Genomic DNA, 23,556 nt, shown 5'->3' with positions numbered 1-23,556 from the left:
ACATGAATTTTGTATTATGCATATTAGAAGTCATCAGTGGACCATTGGGTTAGGAGAAGGTAATGCTAGAGCTGATGAAGCAGTCAGCTGTCTGGCAATAACTCCTCCAACAAAGAAGTTTGAAGAAGCTCGTAACAGCCACGAGATGTTCCATCAGAATGCAAAGTCTTTACATCGACAGTATCAAATGCCCATAGCAGATGCAAAGGGTATTGTCTGCTCCTGTCCTCAATGTAGTCATCATGGACCTGGTTTAGGGGTGGGCACTAACCCAAAAGGTCTGAAGGCACTTCAGGTTTGGCAAATGGATGTAACACATGTACCTGACTTTGGGAAGCTTAAGTATGTGCATGTCACAATTGACACCTATTCTCATTTTATATGGGCCACTGCACAAACCGGTGAAAAGGCATTACATGTGGAGAGACACTTAATGTCTTGTTTGGCTGTCATGGGAGTACCTGTAGAAATAAAGACAGACAATGGCACAGCGTATAGTAGCCAACGAGTCGCTAGGTTTATGACAACTTGGGGAATTAAACACGTCAAAGGGATTCCTCACTCCCCAACTGGGCAAGCAGTTGTTGAAAGGGCAAACCGTACCCTGAAGGATTATCTTCAGAGACAGAAAGTATCGCAGGACATCGATGTAACTAAATGGGTGACTAATGAGTTGTTTACCTTAAACTATCTCTCTCTTACAGAGGATAGAGAGGGACCACCTGTTGTTATACATCGCCAAACAGCACGAGGGAACCAAACAACTACAGTTCCTGCTTTGAATGTTTTGTATAAAAATACGGCTTCAGGTATATGGGAAGGACCTAGTCCGGTGTTATTTATCGGTAGAGGCTATTTTTGTATCTCCACAGATAAAGGACCTATATGGGTCCCTAGCAAGTTTGTGCGACCTGTATGTGAAGATCAGAAGACGGAAGAGAAGACTCAGAGCGAGCAGGCAGAATAAGCTGTCTATGTTGTAAGGGATGTAAACCGTGGGTATTGTGCCAATGTATTCTATGTGGGGTAAAACGGTTCTGTAAGCTAAAGCTTAAATGTGAATGGTGTAGAAAGTGTATGTGTTTGATTAGTAACCGGACATGAAGCAAGAGAAAACATATGACTAGTGTAATACCATGCTGATTGGAGACAGTATACATCATCAGAAACTGTGAAAACACAGTTTTGTGGGGTGGAATGTAGTCAAAAAAAATAATTATGGAAACTGCAGGAGTAAACATGTTTGAGTGGTGGACTTGGTTTACGGTCTTGATGAATTTTTTACCCATTGACAAAGTATTTTTAACATCTTGCCTAGGACAAACATACGGGTTACATGGGCAAATATCACGGGAGTAACAAACTTTTGTTTAAGTCTACAACAGGCAGACAACCCCTGTAGAACTTGTTTAATTGGTATTCCCCTGCAAGAGAATGAAACAAGTTTTGATGTTTTTTGGAATGTTAGAACAGTGGATCTGACTTCCAATCAGAATGGTACATGTATGAGTCCAAATGGGCAATATGTCTGGCCTTCTATGCGTAATGCAGCGCGGCAGAAGACGGTTATTGAGAATTTAAATCAGCCACATCATTTACCTTTGCAGGAGTTAGACATAATGGATAGCGTTGTACCTGTTGAATATGTCAATGTTACTGCAACAGACATGGCATACTGTACCCACATGTCATCACCACTTCAACCTGTGAATGGCACTGGAGTAATTTGGTTTGGTGACCCATGGCAGTTATGGCTAACACATCAAGGTGAATGGGGGTTTTATACAGGGTTTTCAAAATCTAACCGGTTCACCTATTTGGGGTGAATTAAAAACTGGGGGTTCCATGTAAATGTATCAGGGGGTTATCAGTTGCCACTGGGAGTCTTTTTGATATGTGGGGACAGAGCATGGCCAGGGATTTCTTTGTATACTGTCGGTGGACCATGTTATTTAGGGCATTTGACTTTGTTTGCTCCACATATGAAAATTATTGAAAATGGCTCAACAATCTCAGATCACGGAGGGTACTGCGCAGCTTTGATGAGACATGTAATGACCAAGTCGATCTACATTCAGTAACAGCAAATGTCCTAACCTCCATATTTATGCTGGAGGCAATGGCAGCATTAAATGCTAAGAATATCCGAAGGTTAGCATGCTGGAGAGAGAAAAGATTTAATCTTACATCACAGATTTTAAGTTCGTTATTGCTTGATGTAGGTAGTGTTAGGCATGCTACGTTACAAAATAGAGCTGCAATAGATTTTTTGTTATTAGCACATGGACACAGTTGTGAGGATTTTGAAGGGATGTGTTGTATGAACCTTTCCGATCATTCCATATCGATGCACAAGAAGTTGTCACAACTGCAGGGAAGCATGAAGCATATTCTTGCTGATGATAATCCCTTCGATGAATGGTTGAGAGGATGGGGGATAACAGGTTGGTAAAAGACGTTATTGATGGAAGGAATACGCTTTGTTATAATCATTGTTGTAATATTTTTAGGTTTTAACTGTTTATTTTCTTGTTAGAAGAAAGGTTTAACATCTATTGTGAAACAGACATGGGTTGTCCAAAAAGAAAAAGGGGGGATATGTAGAGGGATTTTTAAAGGACCGAAGACATATGTTACCATTGTCCGGGTTGGACAACCCAGGCCTATTAGTTGAAGCTGCAGAGCAACTTTAAACTGTCCTGGGAACAAGCAGGGTGAGAAAGAAAACAAGCTATGCACAAACAAGAAGCCAGGTGCAGAGCAAGTCCTGGGAACCGCAAAATCAACACACTCTCATCGCCACACTGATCAGGCGCCTGCAGCATGCTCACCAATCAGCGGCACTGACACCCACGTGGCCAGAGACTTTTATCCAATCACCTGTGTGTAAGGTCAGGTGAGCGGTCGGTTTAAGTTATAAATATGACCTGTTTGTTTAATAAAGTGAGCACGGCATGTAGCCATATTGGTGTGGTTGTCGTGACTTGGCCAACTCTCCACGGGGGACCCTCTTCGGAATATGCCTATTGCTAATATGGGTCAGCTGTCCTGTGTCTGCTCCCTCCCAGTTTCTTGTGCACCTGCTCACTGGCAGAGTATGGGAAACCTGAAAAATCATTGAATTAGGGTAAGCACTACTTAGCAACAACTGAAACATCAGTGTGTTATCAACATTATTCTCATACTAAATCTAAAACACAGTATAGTACTAGCAACTAGGAAGAAAATTAACTCCGTCCCAGCCAAAATCAGGACAAGGCCACAATTAAAATTTTTGCTTTGAAATTTTTCACAGGCCAGGACAGTTTTTATTCACTGTATGCATTATCTCAAAGGAGATCAATTTTCCTTTCCTGAAGAAATTATAAAACCCCCTCTTTTATCAGTTTCACAATGTCACTGTAAAACTAAACCAGCTTCTAAGAAAAAGTTAAATTTCTGCAATTTAAGAAAGTATTTTTTTCATGCATACCCCTCTGCTGATTGAGACTCTGCATTTCCCTTTCTCTGCGATCTAGTTCAGCTGCTTTTCTTTCCAGTTCTTCTTGACGCTTTAGCAGTTCTGCCTGGGCCAAGGCATGCTCCTGAAGAAAACAAGCATCATTAGATATTGATAAAAAAATACAAAGAAAATAAATATTCCAATTCTATTTTCCATAATTAAGCATCTCCAGTTATGGATAGACACTGACCTAATATTACATGAATTCATGCAGTAACTGATTACTTTAAGGCAGTATTAATTTTCATAAATCATAAGAAAAGCAATGCTTATTTATAAAAGACACTATTCCAGAAACATATTTATATGATTATAATTGGAAGGAACCTAGTGCCTGAAAGTTATAGACAAACCTTTGCAATTTGCATGTAAGCAGGTGGTTCTTCTGTTGGTTTCATTATTGCTGGCTGGGCACTGGGTACATTAGGCATTTTCACATTTCCTGGAGGAGTCTAAGAAAACAAGAGACAATTATAGGGAAACAGTCTCCTATTATAATAAACATCTTTTCATTAACTCTTTAAGAACTAATCTAGTTGTTTTAAAGGAAGTGCTACTGATAAACTGAAAATCTGATATGCTGCCTGCAATATTTATAACTTTTAGGAAAAAGAAGATAAATATATTCAAGTGTTCTACTTGTTTGTTCTTACACTGCACTACTTGCCATAAACACATATGGAATTTTATGGATCATCAGAAAGTAAACAGAATTTTAATTTTTTCAGACATGAACATGAATTAAGGGTAAGTTAAGAGAATTGCAGGATTTAAGAGTGATCTATTCATATTCTCTAAAATGATGTCATTTATTAGTAATGTCTTCCAGAGCTTTCTACTTAACAAAGGCTTATATCACCTGGTTAACTAGAGAAGCAATGTACCGTATTACATTTTTCAATTGATGATCCATAACCTATTGCTTAACTATTCCACCAGTATGTACTATAGTATCTAGTTTCAACTACCACTAGCAACTCAGTCACTTGGCCATTTCCTATGAGAACACATCTTACAAGAACCTTTTAGTAGCTCAGTTTTTTTCAATTTTATGGTTTTGTTTGTTTTTAAATCCTCTCCTGCTTATTCCTGTTTGTCCTCATCTCTTGACTTTCTCCACAACTCTCTATCATACACAGTGTTAACCATTACCTATCAAACCAAGAAAATTACTACTACCTAGATTAAAGTTATAAACTGAACTTTACCAAAGCAGACCAGTAGAGCCCTACTATGATGTTATTTTATTCTTAAATATGCCTGGGAGAAAACTACAATTCACATCTTTGTGTAGAGCTTGCAACATGAAAGACTTCCCCATACTGTGATCTTTTAAGACAGAGAACCACATGTTCCTAATATGATGGAAATCAAGAACAAAAATATGGTGACAGTGTGATGTTTTAAATAAAAAAGCACGTTAAAACAAAGCAGGAATAAACTGAATACCACTAACATGACAAATTATGAATTGGCCCAGCTTATCTGTATCTTTTCCAACTGTGGTGGGTTGACCCTGGCTGGATACCAGGTGCCCACCAAGTCACTATCATTCTCCCTCCTCAGCTGGACAAGGAGAGAAAAATATAACAAAAAGATCGTGGATTGAGATAAGGACAGGGAGAGATCACTCAGCAATTACCATCGCAGGCAAAATAGACTCGACTCAAGGAAATTAATATAATTTTTTACCAATTAAATCAGAGTAGGATAATGAGAAATACACCCAAATCTTAAAACACCTAGTTTGAGGGCTCAACTTCACTCCCAACTTTCTCTACCTCCTCTCCCCAAGCAGCACAGGGAGACAAGGGAAGGGGGATTGCAGTCAGTTCATCACACATTGTTTCTGCTGCTCCTTCCTCCTCAGGGGGATGACTCCTCACACTATTCCCTTGCTCCAGCGATGGGTCCCTCCCATGGCAGACAGTCCTCCATGAACTTCTCCAACGAGTCCTTCTCACAGGCTGCAGTCCTTCACAAACTGCTCCAGAGTGGGCCCTTTCCACAGGGTGAAGTCCTTCAGGAACAGACTGCTCCAGCATGGGTCCCCCACAGGGTCACAAGCCCTGCCAGCAAACCTGCTCCAGCATGGGATCTTCTCTCTTCACAGGATCACAGGTCCTGCCAGAAGCCTGCCTCAGCATGGGCTTCCTACAGCAGGGGTCCTCAAACTTTTTAAACAGGAGGCCAGTGCGCGGATGAAGTGGCAGGAAGTCATCTGCGGCTGCTTGGTTTCCCCCCACAACCCCGGGGGGGGGGGGGGCACACGCAGAGATTCTGTAAATACCAGGGGCCGGATTGAGGACCCTGGGGGGCCATATCCGGCCCACAGGCCATAGTTTGAGTACCCCTGTCCTACAGGGTCACAGCCTCCTTCAGGTGCATCCACCTGCTCCAGTGTAGGGTCCTTTACGGGCTGCAGGTGAATATCTGCTCCACCATTAACCTCCATGGGCTGCAGGGGAACAGCCTGCCTCATCATGGTCTTCACCACAGGCTGCAAGGGAATCTCTGCTCTGGCACCTGGAGAACCTCCTCCCCCTCCTTCTTCACTGACCTTGGTGTCTGCAGAGTTGTTGCTCCCACATATTCTCACTCCTCTTGCTTACAGCTGCTGTTGTGCAGCAGTTCCCCCACCCTCCTTCTTAAAAATGTTCTCACAGTGGAGCTACCACCATTGCTGATTGGCTCAGCCTTGGCCAGTGGTGGGTCCATCTTGGAGCCGGCTGGCATTGGCTCTATCAGACATAGGGGAAGTTTCTAGCAGCTTCTCACAGAAGCCACCCCATAAGCCACACACACACCTCAAAACCTTGCCACGCAAACCCAATAGACCAATCATCTTTTGAAATGCACAAATGCAATACATTGTGGAGAAAACATCATGCCCTAGTAAACTCCACTATAGGTTCCACTATATGCTAGCTGACCACCTATACAGTGTTAAAATTGCTGTCCACTATGCACATGCCTAGGTAAGAGCCTGTGCTCACTACAAGAGAGACTAAACCAGTGATTTGTAGCAGGGGCTGTGCATCCTGGAATCCTAAGGTCAGGAGAGGTTGGGAGACAAAAGCTACCTCTTCCAGCTGACTCTGAGATCCGGGACAACTCCTTTCCAACTGCTGGAGCTTAATCCAGCACACCTTCAGACCCTCTGAGGGCTCTCCGTCAGATGGATATAGCTGCTGCTTTCCTGTTTCCAGGTTCAGCTAGTAGCAAGACTGAGTGCGTATCCCAGAGATGCACACAAATACACACACAACCACACGTACCAAGGATACTAGCACAGCCAGCTACACAAGCTGCCACAGGCAGGGCACTGCCTTTAACAACACCTCCACATAACACTATCAGAACTACATAAAATATAGGTACACAGAGTCGTGTTCCATTCCTCCTCTCCAGCTGATCAGCATTGAAGTTCACTATTAAAAAACACATGCCTCTCCAGAATTACAAACATGCCAACAACTGCAGATCCCTCAGATATAAGGATGGGCCCTTAGCCTGTCTGATATACCTGCCCGGATCCAGGGCCCTCTTACCTGGTATATGGGTTTCCTCCTGTTTGCCAGTTAGCCCAGCTTGATGTTCACTAGCAGATTCATGCATTCAAACACTAGTCTCACAAGCATCCCCCACCCTCGCAGCTCCCTCAAACACCAGCACAGGCTCCAGCTTGCCATATATCTAAGTCCAGACACTGGACTCCCTTACTCACTTTTGGCTCAGAATTTGAGTCTTCCCAGAGACAGGTTTTCCTCCTATTTGCCAGGTAGTCCAGCGTGAAGTTTGCTAGTAAATTACGCATATACATAGAGAGGAAAACACATACACATATATATGTAAATTACACGTATACACACAGAGGAAAACACACTGGTCCCTCCAGTTGCTGGCACCCCAAACACATAGGCCTTATGACCCATGGTCCCTCCAGCTGCTGACACTGGGATGCTCAGTTGTTCACACCACAGTCATACAGACCACTACTACTGGGGTCTGACCAGATCGCTGACACCCACCTAATTCACTCTAGTCTCTCCAGTTGCTGGCACCTAGACTTTGCAGCACTCACAGATGGTATAGAGTGAATTTCACAGAAAGAGTTAAGAAAGGATTTAACAATAACTGCAGTGATTAGATGCATAGCTCTGTCAGACAAGTGTACTGACTGATAACAACTTACATACAACCAGCCCCTTTTATCCATCCTCTTCACTAGTCTCCTCCTTGTTCCTCCCCAGTTCCCAACTGACCTTTGACTATTTCCCTAATATTCCTTAATGAAGTTTGCATAGTCTCACAGGCTCCCCTTGACTATCCATAATATTCATGTTTATCTCCTTTTGCCCTTCTTATCAGTTACAAAGTCCAGGTTGAATCTCTTCAAAGCTACACCTGCTGTTTCTTAATGGCCTATCAATTAGTGACTGAAGAGTTTTACTTTATGTCTCTGTTATCACTCATCTATCTGGGTTTTTTCATCACTTTCCCTGTTACTTATTACTCCCTTTAAACTGAAAAGTCTATAACTTCAATGAAACAGATGCTCTCACATTCCACATATCTTTACAGTAACCAGTATGACTGATTGGAATATTTGGACAGTCATGACCATCATGGAGGTTTACAACTGAAAGGCTATCATGACTATTTCAAGGATAGTACATGATTAGGAATTAATTGGCCCTTTGGATACTCTGTAATAATACGACTGGGATTATGATCTTACTTCAGGCCTCAGCCCCCCAAAAAACATACAGCCAGCCATATCACTTTATTAACATGAAGGAGGACACTCCAGGATTATTTCTTCAAGCACTACAGTGCAAGAAAGCAGCTGACCTGAGTCCCACTTTGTCAGATCTGTGCACTGCAGTCCATTACTTAATGCAGGAATGACTCGGCAGTCAAGACAACTGCCATGTCTGTTTGAAGGTTAAAACCCCTGTATATGTAGAGTTCACTAAAAACAAACCAACCAACCACCCCAAAATAAACAAAAAACCCACCCAACCAACATACATTTATGATTAGTAGACTTCCTTGCCCTCCCTTTCTACATGTCCAGTAAAGAACCTGTACCTCCTGGCCTCTTAATTTCTTGAATCCTTTTTAAGAACTTTTTCTATAGTGAATGTGACAGCCATCACTTTTCCTTCCTCTAGTATAAAGCCAGTTGAGGTACATTCTAGTTCATGCTTTAGCAATTTTCCACATTAGTTTTCTTAACACTCAGCTGAATGCTACCTGTTTCAAGCAAGTTATTGCTTCGCTAAAGCCTATTTATTAGGAATTCAAGTTTAAGACACTTCCCTTGTAAAGAAACAATTAATTTGGCTTTTTTCCTACATTGTTATCTTCTATTAGTACTCTTACAACCTTAAAGATGGTAGAAGCTTCCTGCTTCTGGGAAAGAAAGTTTCCCAAGTTGTTCTACAAAAGTTTTCCTCAGAGCTTTGAGCTTGCCTTAGTTTCACACTTAGCTTACCATAGTTTAAGCTCTTAAGTTTTCTTTGAAAATAGTTTCCACTTTTCTAAATGCTGTCTTACCCCAGTAGCATGCTTGACACTGTGTAAATCAAAAGAAGCAAAAAGCCAGCATTGTGGCGTATGAAGGCACAGACTCCAGTTGTGGTGCAACCAGAGACACTTTATTGTACAGAGAAGCTCTTATTTATATCTCTGAGCCCGGATACAAATTCCAGCTGTATGTACAACCAGTCTCAGGGCAGAAACCATTCATGTGGTTACATAGCTATATATCACTACAAGCATGCAGACACCTATTTGCTACTAGATAACCATGTTTATATTTCCTACTCTCCTTCACAATACCCAGCTGTTTTCTCATCTCCTGCCAGGTCAGACATTCTCCATCCTCCTCTCATACATCTCTCTTCAGACATTCTCCATCCTCCTCTTCCACACAGCATGGTTAGTCTCTTATGGTACATCTAAAGTAGCTATTTTTGTGCTACAGTAGGTATGCCTACACCATTAGTTTAAGTTATTGTGTGTTTAATATCACTTGTGTTATTTAATATCACTTGCTAGAATTAATAAACAATGTAAGAAAAAGCAGAGAGAAGAGCTTGTAAGAGAATCCAAGGTATTAAGGAAAGGATAAGAAAAATCATGTATCTGCCTCAACATCTGTTTTTAATTTTTGCTGGATATCACTGCAGAATTTCTGCTAGGTTGATATATATAAAAAATGAAATCTTAGCTTCATAATGTGTACACAGGGGAACGAAGTGTCAGTGTTCAAATCTACCTCTAACAGTGGAAGTTCAATATTGCTTTAATGTGCTTATTTTTACAGGTCATTATTTAAAGTTCATAATTCAATGCATAACAGGCACAGGTATTATAAACCATCTTCTAGGAAAATTTTTACAATCAGGGTGGTGAAACACTGGTTTCAGCTAGGATGGAGTTAATTTTCTTCTTAGTAGTTGGTGCAGTGATGTGGTTTTGGATTTGGTGTGAGAACAGTGTTAATAACATATCGATGGTTTTGGTTGTTGCTGGGTGATGTTTATACTAAGTCAAGGACTTTTCGGTTTCTCAGGCCCTGCCAGCAAGAAGGCTGGAGGGGCACAGGAATTTGGAAGGGGACACAGCCAGGACAGGTGACCCAAACTAGCCAAAGGGATATTCCATACCATATGACGTCATGCTGAGTATATAAGCTGGGGGAAGAAGGACATTCAGAGTGATGGTATTTGTCTTCCCAAGTAACGGTTACACACGATGGAGCCCTGCTTTCCTGGAGATGGCTGAACACCTGCCTGCCCATGGGAAGTAGCAAATAAATTCCTTGTTTTGCTTTGCTTGTGTGTGTGGCTTTTGCTTTACCTATTAAACTGTCTTTATCCCAACCCATGAGTTTTCTAACTTTTACTCTTCCAATCCTCTCCCCCATCCCACTGTAGGGGGAGCAAGCGAGTGACTGCATGGTGCTTAGTTGTCAGCCAGGGTTAAACTATCAACACTCTTGTATTGAAAAATTGTCTGAAATGGCATAAGTGCTGTTGTACAAGATGCAAGAAGTCTGAAATTGGAGGCATTTTTAAGCCATTCTGGAAAGCAATGGCTTAGATTTAGGTTTTAAAAAGGTTGGCAAGGGACATCAATTTAATACAGACAAAAATTGCATATATTAAGTGTAAATTTAAATCTTATTGAGGAAATACTATTACCAAGTGGTCAGATTAGAGCTAGTTTAGGTATAGGAGCAATTGATTTGCTATTTAAATCTAAAAGCAAACATCCACTTTCTGAGGTCAACTCAAATGTTTTATCAGCACAAAAGATGCAAGTGGGAGAAAGACACTTTGCCAATAACTATCAAAATCCTGAAGATGTCAAACTAGGTAACTGCAGGAACTAATTTTGAGAAGTAATGGACACTTCATAAAGACACCAAGATTCATAACTATTAAATAAGCAGAACAAGAATTCTTGTCATACAGTATACTTTTGTCTCTTTAAGTTATTTTGATTTTTATTCACATAGGATTTCTAGGGATAAAAATTGCTGAGGTAGCTTTGAAAGAAACTATTGAATCTGGCATTTTCCAGGTAACTCCTTTAACCTGGATGAACATCTTATGCAGTTCATACCAGAGCATCCCAAAAATTACTGTGCCTTCTTTTGTCTCAGAAGCAGATGGGTAGACATAGGCTTCTCAGGTGGTTTCAGGGCAGCAGAAATCAAGCCTCTTCTTTCCCCTCTCAAATTTAGCAGTTCAATCCATCCTTCTGGAGCCTAGAAGACTTGGCCCCACATCATGCATAATGAAAATTTTAAAACAAGACTTGATTGGTGTTTCTTATCTGATAAGAATGTCAGTCACCCCATAAGAATTCTTTCATTTCTTAATCTCATACTGAAGCAAAGTCTGGCTTATCCACTTATTAGGCTAACGCTGCAGAATTCTGCCCTAAATAATACATAATGTACTACGTATAAGAAATGAAACAGATACATTTTGACTCCCTTATTGATCAGCATACACATGGGATTGCTGGGAAAAGATGATGCTGCTTTTATTACACAGCATGTTACTTGCTGGAACACAGCAAACTAATTGGATATTAGGGGGGAAACAATTCACTGCAAGAACTGCCAAACACTGGGACAGGTTGCCCAGTGAGGTCAGAGAATCTCCATCCCTGGATATAGTCAAAACTCACCAGGACAAGATGCTGAGAAATGTGACTTAGTGACCAACTTTGAATAGGGAGGGATCGAAAAAGATGACCTCCAGAGGTCCCTTGTAACCTATGACTTGGCACTTATTTTGTCATACCTGTCTGTCCATGGGGTGTTGGTGGCTTAGGAATTTGGGTATGGAAGAGAGATATTTGACTGACTTACAGCCTAGATAGGACTGACAAGACATTTGCAACAAGACAGATGTTTAGCAAGTCTGTCTTTTTAAGGGTGTAACTCTAACACTAATTACTCAGACTTGTATTATGAGGACTGCAATAACCTCCAGCCATCACTGAATAATATCATGTCATGATATACCACCCACATTTGGCCAGGGGAACCAAATCAACTGTTTTTAGAGAGACTTTACTTCACAGATCCATGGTCTTTGACCCTCACTGACAAATTATATCCTGAAATTCAACAAACCTCTCTCTAAAGCACCTCTTTGTCCCTACCCCAAATGGTACTTCTGGAACAGATATTTTTATTTCATGCCTTGCTGTCACAGCTACAATAGGAGAAAAATCAAATTAGTATGACCTCTCCTGAAGAGAAGAGGTTGGCTGGAGATAAATGCTCAAAAGAAGTTCTCTATTGAACAGATTTTCCCATGTAATGAAGTAGTTTATTCACCGGGGGGGGTGGGGGGTAGTGTTCCAAAAGAAGCCAGGTGTAGCTGATCAATCTGATTTCCTATAAACACTTCACTGTGAGTGGATGCAAGACATAAGGAGAGGAGCTGTCCAGGAATTTACTGAAAAAATCCATTGAAATATGCCTCTTAAAACCAGCAACAAGAAGAAAAACCCATCTCTAGTAATGATTTTTTTCAAAATTTTAACATATCAATTTGAAAGAGCATGCTATATGTTATACATATATACACACAGTGCTCAGAGGAGTTCAGCCTGCATTAGCAATACCTGTAGAAGCTGGAAGAGTTTAAAAGCCTTCTTTAACAGTAGCTTCATTAAATGATGAAGCAGAAATAATAATTGTCTAATCTGTTCCTTGTTGTTTTCAGAAACATGAAAAAAGACACAAAGTCCTCTCCATGGCAACTGTTAGACCTGGAGACAAAACCACTGAAGATGCAGGCAATTATATTTAGTCTAACATTTATACCATTCACTGAAAACTTTGTTTGGTTTAACAATCAAAAATAAGACAAGCTTTGACATTTGATAAGAAGCCAAAAAAGAAAAACTCCTGATTTCTCATGTTAGATATCAAGGTGGTGACACTTGGGACCTAAAGTCTCCTATGCCCGTTCATTTTCCTCATTATGTCTTACATGTTATTTTCCTACCAAGTTTCCCACTGCAGATGTAAAGGATGTAAGTTGACAGAGAAAAGGTGAATGCACCGAAATACTAAAAAAAACAAACCAAATTAGAAGGGGGGGGGGGGGAATAAAATACAGTTTACCTTTTTTTTTCCCCTGTCCTATCCTGAAAACCAAGAAAAAACTGATAGGCAGCATTTCCCTTGGCAAAGGGAGAACACAACTGAGCTAAGATAATGAGTGTCAGTATTCAGAGTTTGAAGTCACTTTCTCACAGAAGAAATATATCCCTGCCTGGATTTGCAATGGAGTTTGTGCAGTCCAGAATTTTTTGTTAACTTGAATTTGGAGGGAAGGTTAATGCTGTGTTAATGCTATAGACTGTAAGATACCATCTTAGAATTAGCTAAGATGTAGAAATTCAAATTTTTCTTGTTTATAATTGAAGCATATAATTCTCAGTTTCCTTAAAAACTAGAACTACACACTGTTACTTGTTGTGAAACACAATCATTTAAAGTCTTACAGGCCAGTGGTTCTCAAATTGAAGAGCACAAGTCTCCAGGACATATTTTGCTACCACCAGCATATATCCTTTCTGCTCACTGGTGCCATCATGGTTTTCAAATGTTAGAAGCAGGATTACCTGCACAAAGCTGTTCAAGATGGCTCAGCTTCCCAACAAAGGTAGAACAAAAAAACAGCAGCAAATCCAAGCCCCTGGAAACTATCTGGACGTTTTTTCTCTGAGCAGCACACAAAATATAGAGTAATTTCTATCCCTACCCTGATGGGCATTATAATCCTCCAAGTCTAATATTCACAGACCTTGCTTTCCTACCTCTGTTCATCCAGTCTTTAAAAGGCATTCACTTCCACTTTATCTTCCCTTACTCCTGTTGCATATACATTTGTACATGCATAGTATGCCCTTCTCTTGCACACAAAGCTGGTAGGAAAAGAGGTGAGTACATGGAATTGTGAGCATGTCCTCAGGTATCTAAGCACATTCCTGCAAATGCATATAATTATGAAATACTTCTTTACATATTCAGCATCCACAAGATACAGAAAGAGGAAGAGGAGTATAAAGGTTGATTATTACTACACTCTTAGATGAATATATATTGTACTGAAGAGAAAGCCTGAAGAAGTTCCTTTTTTTCCTCTGCAGAAAGATCTATTCATTCAATAGACAGTTTTTATGAATTTGGTAACATCCCATAGATTATTAATTTAATCACAGTGCATGAACATAGCACATATTCAGTAGATCTGAACACTGACTTCAAGATTCCCCCATCCTCCCAATTTTTCTGTATGAGTGACATCTGTAATGAACAATTAGAATTTATAAATGCACAGCTGACTGTTAGAAGCCAGATAAACTTAGCTATATATTTCAGTTTTCCTTCTCTGACAGAGCTGCATGTTAAAATAAGTAGAAAAGTAATTAAAAATGTCAGAGTAGCTCAAGTAGCTCCAGATATTTTTTTAATTTAAACAAGACCTATTATTTTTAAACACACCTACCTGACATTTATAACTTATTGTCTGTACAAAGCAATTTTGAAACTCTTCAAGCTTCAGAAAAATAAATCAAATACAGCACAGAGGGGGACAATCTCTTCCCTTGACCTATGCTGTGCTCCATGCACCCCAGAACACAGTTGGCCCTTTTGACTGCCAGGGCACACTGTTGACTCATATTCAGCTTGCCATCAACCCAGACCCCCCAGATTTCTTTCCATGAGACAGCTCTCCAGCCTTTCATCCCCCAATTTGTATGTTTTACAACTCTGAAAACAATACCCCACAAATCTTAACTGAAAAGATTAACAGCATTATTAATAAATGTGCTTACTGTTCTTGAATCGGAGAAAGGATTGTACTCATCTAGCCCCAGAGGAATATTTCTTATCACTTGTGAAACAGAAGGATTCTAGAAGAGACAATAGTTCTGTAAATGTATGCATATGTACACAAGCAACAAGTCAACACATATAGTTATCTCTGCTCTGGTGCCTGGAGCACTTCCTCCCCTTTCTTCTTCACTGACCCTGGTGTCTGCAGTTATTTCTCTCGCATAGTCTCACTCCTCTGTCTTCCGGCTGCTGTTGCGCAGCAGTTCCACATACCACACCACACCATACACCCTCCTTCTTGAATATCTTATCCCAGAGGTGCTACCACCATCACTGATTGGCTCAACCTTGGCCAGTGGTGGGTCCATCTTGGAGCCAGCTGGCATTGTCTGTATCAGACATGGGGGAAGCTTCTAGCAGCTTCTCACAGAAACTGCATCTGTAGCCCTCCCAGCTCTCCAAAACCTCACCATGTAAACTCAATACACTATCACAGAAGATGTTTTTAAGAGTTCTATAGGTGCTCTTGCCAACGTGAGATATAGATATGTTGTTGGTTTCTGTTTTTGTGTGGTTGGTTGGTTTGTTTTTTTCCTGACTGACTTTTCCTTTCTTGATGTAAATACTGGGGTGTTTCTTGTACCTGACTCCTAGTTATTCAAAGAGTGCGATTGTAATCTTCGCTTTTGATATTGTGGGGGAGAGACTCTAAAAAGCAGGTAAAATGAAACGTTAGATGGAAAACAATTAAGTTGTGCCAATTTGTTAAAATTCCAGTTTCCTGAACTAATTCAGATCTTTAAAATGTCATCTGAAATGATTGTGTGTGACTTCAGTGCACCAATAGCTACAGTATCTGGGTATGAAAAGTGGCCTGTTCTTAAATTCCACTCCCTGGTTGGTATGACTAATAGTTAAATAAAATTACCAGAAACTCAAGGTGCTGAACTGACAAGAGCTTGGGTGAGATAAGGTTGGAGAAGGAAGTGTGAGCTGGAAAGAGGGAACAAGGAGTTGAGTAAGCAAAAATGAGAATTACTGGGATCAGCACTATAAGGAGCAGGTACTGGGACTGGCTGGGTGGCTGAAGACAATCAGGTTGCGGCAAGGAGTTAGTGCAAGGGCAGAACCATTTCAGGCAGAAGTACTGGTCCACCAGAACATAGCCTTCTCAGTTTGAGATTGAACCAGGCATTTTACTGTAGCTGCATTCAGTAGCTGACATCAGATATTTAAAGTCTGTCCCAGAAATTCCCCATTTTCTGTATTTGCAGAGGATAACACAATTTTTAATCACTCTAAATCATGCAGCAGGTTGAGGTCTCTGGATATTTGGTGTTTCCAGCCATGTTGCTGTCTGTATATTATTACCTATTGGAACTTGTCTTTGTGGCTTTTTTCTGTTTCTTAATATTAACAAACAAAAATAACTCAAAAATAATACATTTTAACTTTATTATCTAGGTGGAATATCAAATATGGAAAAATAAGTTATGCCAGTCTTGATTTACTTATTCCTATAGAATATTATAGTTTTCACTTTTTTAACCACTAGGATACAAGTCATGCAACATATAGATTTGATAGCATTAATTTAAATGTCATTTTTTCTGAGTATGTGATCCTGCACAACACTTGTTGCTCATGTTAATTACACCAATTTATGAATTAAATATTTTATTATTCTGCAGCAATAAGTACAAGTTCTTTGTAGTTATTCTCACTGCATCTAGATGAGTTGGCATTTGCTCCATTTTTAAGTGAGATGCAATAAGCATAAAGTACACAATTCATAGTAATTCTCTGTGTTCCTTGGGACGTCAGGCCTAATCTTTTCAGAAATATTGTTAAGTACCATTTTGAAATCTGAAGTGTAGCTCCTGTTGGCATCAGTAGTTCACTGCACTATATGTGTTCAGAACAATTCAAAGTCCAGCAGCCTACACCTGGACCTCCAAAACTATGAAGATATTTTTTCTTTCCATACTGAGGTTAGTTCTAGCATTACAGAAGGTCTCAGTGAATGAGTGGAGAGCTGTGGATATCCAAGCTAGTATATGCTGCCTTCAGCTATGAAATTACTCTTCCTGTGATCTCTGGTTTACTTCTCCTTGAGTCTTCTAGCTAGTGGAAGAGATAATGCCATGAACTTCTGCTGAAGTCCAGACTGTATAACTGAGGTTTCCTGAGGTGTCTTGGTTTCAGTTGGGATATGTATATGTACACAAGCAACAAGTAAACACATATAGTTATATCATATAAAACTCAAAAAAGTTTGTGTTCACTAAAAAAAGCCTGTAAATATCCACCTCTTTCTTTGTCCCCAAAATGACATTGTTCCATCCTGAGCTTCTTACAAAACTAGATTAACATAGTCTAAAAGAAACTCCATCTGTTATACATTTGATTTATAAGGGAAAAAGGCTCTCAATAGAGAAAGGAAGAAAACTGTATCCTGCTATGCTGACCACTGGACTCCACAACTACACACTCAAAGAGCACAACAGAAGAAAAGAGGTTTTTGTAAACTTTTGGTTTTCCCTACCCAGAAATACCTCCAACACCTTCAGGAACAGGAAAAGCATTTCCGAAAAATGAAACTGAAGAAACAGTGCCCCATAATGCCAAAAGCACCTCTGGTTCAGCTTCTACCTGAACTGGCAAAATTAAGAAAAAGGTATAGCTTTTTTCCTCCAATGAACTCTACAGTAAAAAAGACTGCTTAAGTTTAGCCTGAGAAAGCAATTTCAGGAATGAAACATTTCTCTGTGCTAGAGACAGGCAGGCTTGATTCTGCAGAAGTACCCACTACCATAGACAACACTAACTCCATATAAAGAAAAATTGTACATATTTCATGTGATGCCTGGTTCCGCTATGTTGTATCTGTGGCTTAATTATAAGATTTTTGCATCTTCAGAACATAATAATGAATGAAAGGAAGGTTTTCTTGAAAATTAAGAATTCCACTTATTTGATAAGGCTAGTTACATTTATATTTACATATATAGACAAAACAAGTGCACAATATTTCATATGTATATCAAATATACAAAATAGCTAGAAATATACTATTTATAATTGTTATGTGTATATATATACACACACATTTCTTAATTTCTACATTCTGGTTCAACAGCAGAAAACAAACTAGAGTCAATAGGCTGGGATGAAGATAAGTATTTATATACGTTTATATTTCCTCTTAAGACCTTTAAATTTAAAATCTCAATATGAAATATTTGTCATTTTTTTTAAAAAGTGACTGAATCTACACTTAAATACAAAAACTATTAAGCTACTGAAAAATAAAATCTAGATTCTTAGAATCAGCATCTATTACAACATTATCTTAATCTTAACAGCAGTAGCTTAATCTACAGGTGCAGCAATAATATTTTCTTAATGGCTGCAGTCAACTTGTTTATACCTAGAGAAAAAAATAGGGAAGAACATCTATCAACTTGTCCTGGTTTCAGCTAGAATAGAGTTAATTTTTTTCTTAGTAGCTGGTGCAGTGCTGTGCTTTGGATTTGGTGTAACAACAATGTTGATAGGACACTGATGGTTTAGTATAAACATCACCCAGCAACAACTAAAATCAAGGGCTTTTTGGTTTCTTGGGCCCTGCCAGCCAGAGGGCTGTAGGGGCACAGGAAATTGGGAGGGGACACAGCCAGGACAGGTCACCCAAACTAGCCAAAGGGATATTCCATACCATATGACATCATGCTGAGTATATAAACTGGGGGAAGAAGAAGGAAGGGGGGGGACATTTGGCTTTACGGTGTATGTTTTCCTGAGTAACCGTTACACATGATGAAGCCCTGCTTTCCTGGGGATGGCCGAACACCTGCCTACACATGGGAAATAGTGAATTAATTCCTTGCTTTGCTTGTGTGCGCAGCTTTTGTTTTACCTATTAAATTATTCTTATCTCAACCCTCAAGTTTTACATTCCTTTCCAATTCTCCTCCCACCCCTCTGGGGGGGGGGGGGTGAGCAAGCAGCTGTGTGGTGCTTGGTTGCCAGCTGGGGTTAAACCAGGACAACAGCTTACATACCTAGTATATGCAAGCTTTTAAGTTTGTGCCAAGTGCAGGCATGCACTGTCTCATGATCCGTAAGTTCCACACATGCCAGGGATTCTGGCTAGATGTCCGAGCATGGCTGAGTTACTGTCATGACACAGCTGCACACAGTATTTATTGTCCGGATGGTCCTGCTCACATCCTGCCTGTTCAGGGGGCTCAGGACAAGCACAATGTGTCAGGTTCATCAAATGCAATTTATAGTTGTCCTTGAACTCACTGCCAAGTTAAACAATTCCTAATTAAATATATAATGAAAGACTTTTCCATAAGCAATAATCAATCATTGTTTAATAAACTTTCACCAGAGCACCCTCGGTAAGTCTGCAGACAACACCAAGTTGAGCAGGAGTGTTGATCTGCTTGAGGGTAGGAAGGCTCTGAAGAGGAATCTGGACAGGATGAGGCCAATTGATGAAGTTCAACAAAGCTAAGTGCTGGGTCCTACACTTGGGTCACAACAACCCCACACAATGCTACAGGCTTGGGGAAGAGTGGCTGGAAAGCTGCCTGGTGGAAAAGGACCCAGGAGTGCTGGTTGACAGCTGGCTGAACAGGAGCTAGCAGTGTGGCCAAGAAGGCCAATAGCATCCTGGTTTGTATCAGAAATAGCGTGGCCAACAGGACAAGGAAAGTGATTGCATCCTGTACTTGGCACTGGTAAGGCCATGCCTCAAATACTGCGTTCAGTTTGGGGCCCCTCACTACAAGAAAGACAATGAGGGGCCGAAGCACGCCCAAAAGAAGGGCGACAAAGCCTGTGAAGGGTCTGGAGCACAAGTCTTATGAGGAGCATCTGAGGCAACTGGGGTAGTTTAGTCTGGAGAAAAGGAGGCTCAGGAGAGACCTTATTGCTCTCTACAACTACCTGAGAGGAGGTTGTAGGCAGGTGGGTGTTGGTCTCTTCTCCCAGGTAACAAGCCATAGGACAAGAGGAAATGGCCTCAAGTTGTGCGAGGGGAGGTTTAGACTGGATATTAGGAAAAAATTATTCACTGAAAAGGTGGTCAAGCATTGGAACAGGCTGTCCAGGGATATGGTGGAATCACCATCCCTGGAAGTATTCAAAAAACATAGACATGGTGCTTAGAGGCATGGTTTAGTGGTGGACTCGGCAGTCCTGGGTTAACGGTTGGACTTTATGGTCTCAAAGGTCTTTTCCAACCTAAATGATATGATTCTATGATTCAAATATCAAAGAAAGAACAGATAAGGAGGGGAAGCATCCAAGGAGGTCAACTCATCGTGACAGCTGAAGCCAAAACAGCAGGTAAAGAAACAAGTCTCATCTGTATGACAGGTCAGTAGTGCAAAAACTAAAATCTGTAGAATATATTATAACACAGCATTTTGAGATGCAGGGTAGAACTTATGCCTAACCATCGGTACCCTGCATGTTTCAGAAATAATGTAAAGAAGTGGGTAAGCTTGACAGGAGCTTGGAGGAGGCAAGAGATAAAAAAGGGAGTAAATTCAATAAATTTAACTACCTAGGTCAGTCAAATAGAAGAAAAAAATGTTGTAGCATTATGGATGCATATACTAAGTTACTGCCAAAATCAAAAAATTTTTTCTTTTCCTTCAAAATAATGCACCTGAAACGCAATTTGCGTTATTTTAGCAACAGAAGGCAAGATGAAACACAGACGCCTGAACTTGTGAAACGACTATGCCCGTTTCTAGGGCTTCCAAAAGCGCTGCTTATCCTATAAGCTTCCCAGACCCGCGGAAGGCAGGCGCCTCCGGCACTGCCGAGCAGCGCCCCCTAGCCCATCAGGCCCCCACTCCCCCCCTCCCCGAGGCCAGCGCTACCCCGCAGCGCTAACGCTTCCCCACCTCCCCGCCACCGCAGTAGTGCCAGTGCCCCTCCCTCCCCGAGATGCCCACGGCTCCACGCAGCTCACTCTGCCCCCACCGCGGCACCGAGGAAAGCTCGCGGCCCCCCGCCGACCGCTGTCTGCAGCCTCACCTTGAAGGGGTTGTTGAGGTCCGGGTCAGCGAAGGGGTTGCTGTCGAAGTCCGACATGGCAGGGGCGGGCAGGCAGGCACTACAGTCACTGGGCGGCGGCTCTTGCCCTGCAGCACTCCCCACACTCGCCAGCTCTTGGACTATCCCCCGCCACTATCACCAGCTTCTGCAGCCTAGGACCAAACCGACCACCAACCAGCCACAGAGCACCGACCTCCTAAAATGGCTGTCCCGGAAGTGAGGTTGGGGGGTGGAATAGTTCTGGAAGAAAGAGGGAGTATCCGCTCCTGGAGCGCGCAGGGCTTGGAAGAACCATTCCCAGGGTGGGGAGGAAGGAGAGCTGGAAGAGCCCATTCCCGTAGAGGGGGATGGCTGTGAGGGTTGGAGACCTGCTGCGGTGAGGGCTGTTAGGCGCCCGTCGCTCTCGCCGCAGCGGCTGAGCAGATGGGGGGGCTCTCTCCCACCGCCCTCGCTTGTCAGCACCAGTCTGGAATCGGGGGGGGGGGCGGCGGGGAAGGAAGCTCGAGGCTTCCCACCCAGCAAGGCAGCTGGGGAACCACGTGCGTACATTCTCAACGGCCGTGGGGGGGAACAGGGTGCCTCTCCTCACAGAGCAGCACCCGGCTGGGCAGCTCTGAGTCGCCGGCTCGGCCAGGGTAGAAAGCTTAGAAATAACTAGATTAAAAGGATATTAATTAAAACTTTCACTGTACGTACAAAGAGGAGCTTCACAGTATGACTTTCCAAATTAGGCCCAGTCCTAGTACCCTTTGTACTGATAAGATGGACCTGGGGTGCCCCTGTGCTGATAAGAAGACACTGGCATGCGAACACCTCTGCCTTGAGATAGGAAAACTAGATCTGTCTTGGTTTTTTCCTTTTTACTGATAAGATGTACCTGGGATGCTCTGTGTACTGATAAGAAGACACTGGTATGCAATCCAAGAGGGTCGCCCATGGAGGGTCAGCCAAGTCACGACAACCACACCAATATGGCTACATGCCGTGCTCACTTTATTAAACAAACAGGTCATATTTATAACTTAAACCGACCGCTCACCTGACCTTACACACAGGTGATTGGATAAAAGTCTCTGGCCACGTGGGCGTCAGTGCCGCTGATTGGTGAGCATGCTGCAGGTGCCTGATCAGAGTGTGCCATTGAGAGTATGTTGATTTCGCAGTTCCCAGGACTTGCTCTGCACCTGGCTTCTTGTTTGTGCATAGCTTGTTTCTTTCTCACCCTGCTTGTTCCCAGGACAACTTATAGTTGCTCTGCAGTTTCAACTAACAGGCCTGGGTTGTCCAACCCGGACAATGGTAACATATGTCTTCGGTCCTTTAAAAATCCCTCTACATATCCCCCCTTTTTCTTTTTGGACAGCCCATGTCTGTTTCACAATAGATGTTAAACCTTTCTTCAAACAAGAAAATAAACAGCTAAAAACTAAAAACATTACAACAACGATTATAACAAAGCGCATTCCTTCCATCAGTAATGTCTTTAACCAACCCGTTATCCCCCATCCTCTCAACCATTCATCGAAGGGATTATCATCAGCAAGAATATGCTTCATGCTTCCCTGCAGTTGTGACAACTTCTTGTGCATCGATATGGAATGATCGGAAAGGTTCATACAACACATCCCTTCAAAATCCTCACAACCGTGTCCATGTGCTAATAACAGAAAATCTATTGCAGCTCTATTTTGTAACGTAGCATGCCTAACACTACCTACATCAAGCAATAACGAACTTAAAATCTGTGATGTAAGATTAAATCTTTTCTCTCTCCAGCATGCTAACCTTCGGATATTCTTAGCATTTAATGCTGCCATTGCCTCCAGCATAAATATGGAGGTTAGGACATTTGCTGTTACTGAATGTAGATCGACTCGGTCATTACATGTCTCATCAAAGCTGCGCAGTACCCTCCGTGATCTGAGATTGTTGAGCCATTTTCAATAATTTTCATATGTGGAGCAAACAAAGTCAAATGCCCTAAATAACATGGTCCACCGACAGTATACAAAGAAATCCCTGGCCACGCTCTGTCCCCACATATCAGAAAGACTCCCGGTGGCAAATGATAAACCCCTGATGCATCTATATGGAAACCCCCAGATTTCAATTCACCCCATATAGGTGAACCGGTTAGATTTTGAAACCCTGTGTAAAACCCCCGTTCACCTTGATGTGTTAGCCATAACTGCCATGGGTCACCAAACCAAATTACTCCAGTGCCATTCACAGGTTGAAGTGGTGATGACATGTGGGTACAGTATGCCATATCAGTCGCAGTAACGTTAACATATTCAACAGGTACAACGCTAGCCAATAGGTCTAACTCCTGCAAAGGTAAATGATGTGGCTGATTTAAATTCTCAATAACCGTCTTCTGCCACGCTGCATTACGCATAGAAGGCCAGACATATTGCCCATTTGGACTCATACATGTGCCATTCTTTTTGGAAGTCAGATCCACTGTTCTAACATTCCAAAAAACATCAAAACTTGTTTCATTCTCTTGCAGGGGAATACCAATTAAACAAGTTCTACAGGGGTTTTCTGCCTGTTGTAGACTTAAACAAAAGTTTGTTACTCCCGT

At 41.6% G+C, this 23,556-nt stretch overlaps 1 protein-coding gene across 3 annotated transcripts in view; it reads right to left on the bottom strand.

The window, feature by feature from the left end:
- Positions 1-21,191, bottom strand: part of LOC121080563 (secretory carrier-associated membrane protein 1-like) — a 56,690-nt gene extending 35,499 nt beyond the window's left edge. The window contains exons 1-4 of one of the 3 annotated variants that reach the window (XM_040578655.1): positions 20,949-21,191; positions 14,888-14,965; positions 3,856-3,954; positions 3,473-3,584 (exon numbers count right to left, since the gene is read on the bottom strand). In XM_040578655.1, the coding sequence (XP_040434589.1) occupies positions 3,473-3,584; positions 3,856-3,954; positions 14,888-14,965; positions 20,949-21,005 (346 nt within the window). In that variant the 5' untranslated portion in view covers positions 21,006-21,191. Of the gene's footprint in view, positions 1-3,472; positions 3,585-3,855; positions 3,955-7,229; positions 9,005-14,887; positions 14,966-20,948 lie in introns of those variants that run through there. The other 2 variants (XM_040578657.1, XM_040578656.1) reach the window with 2 other exon arrangements.
- Positions 21,192-23,556: the final 2,365 nt, after the last annotated feature.

The sequence above is a fragment of the Falco naumanni genome, chromosome W (assembly GCF_017639655.2).
Source record: "Falco naumanni isolate bFalNau1 chromosome W, bFalNau1.pat, whole genome shotgun sequence".
Classification (NCBI taxonomy): domain Eukaryota; kingdom Metazoa; phylum Chordata; class Aves; order Falconiformes; family Falconidae; genus Falco; species Falco naumanni.
The sequence above is the reverse complement of the archived record's forward strand: the minus strand, read 5'-3'. Positions and strand labels throughout refer to the sequence as shown.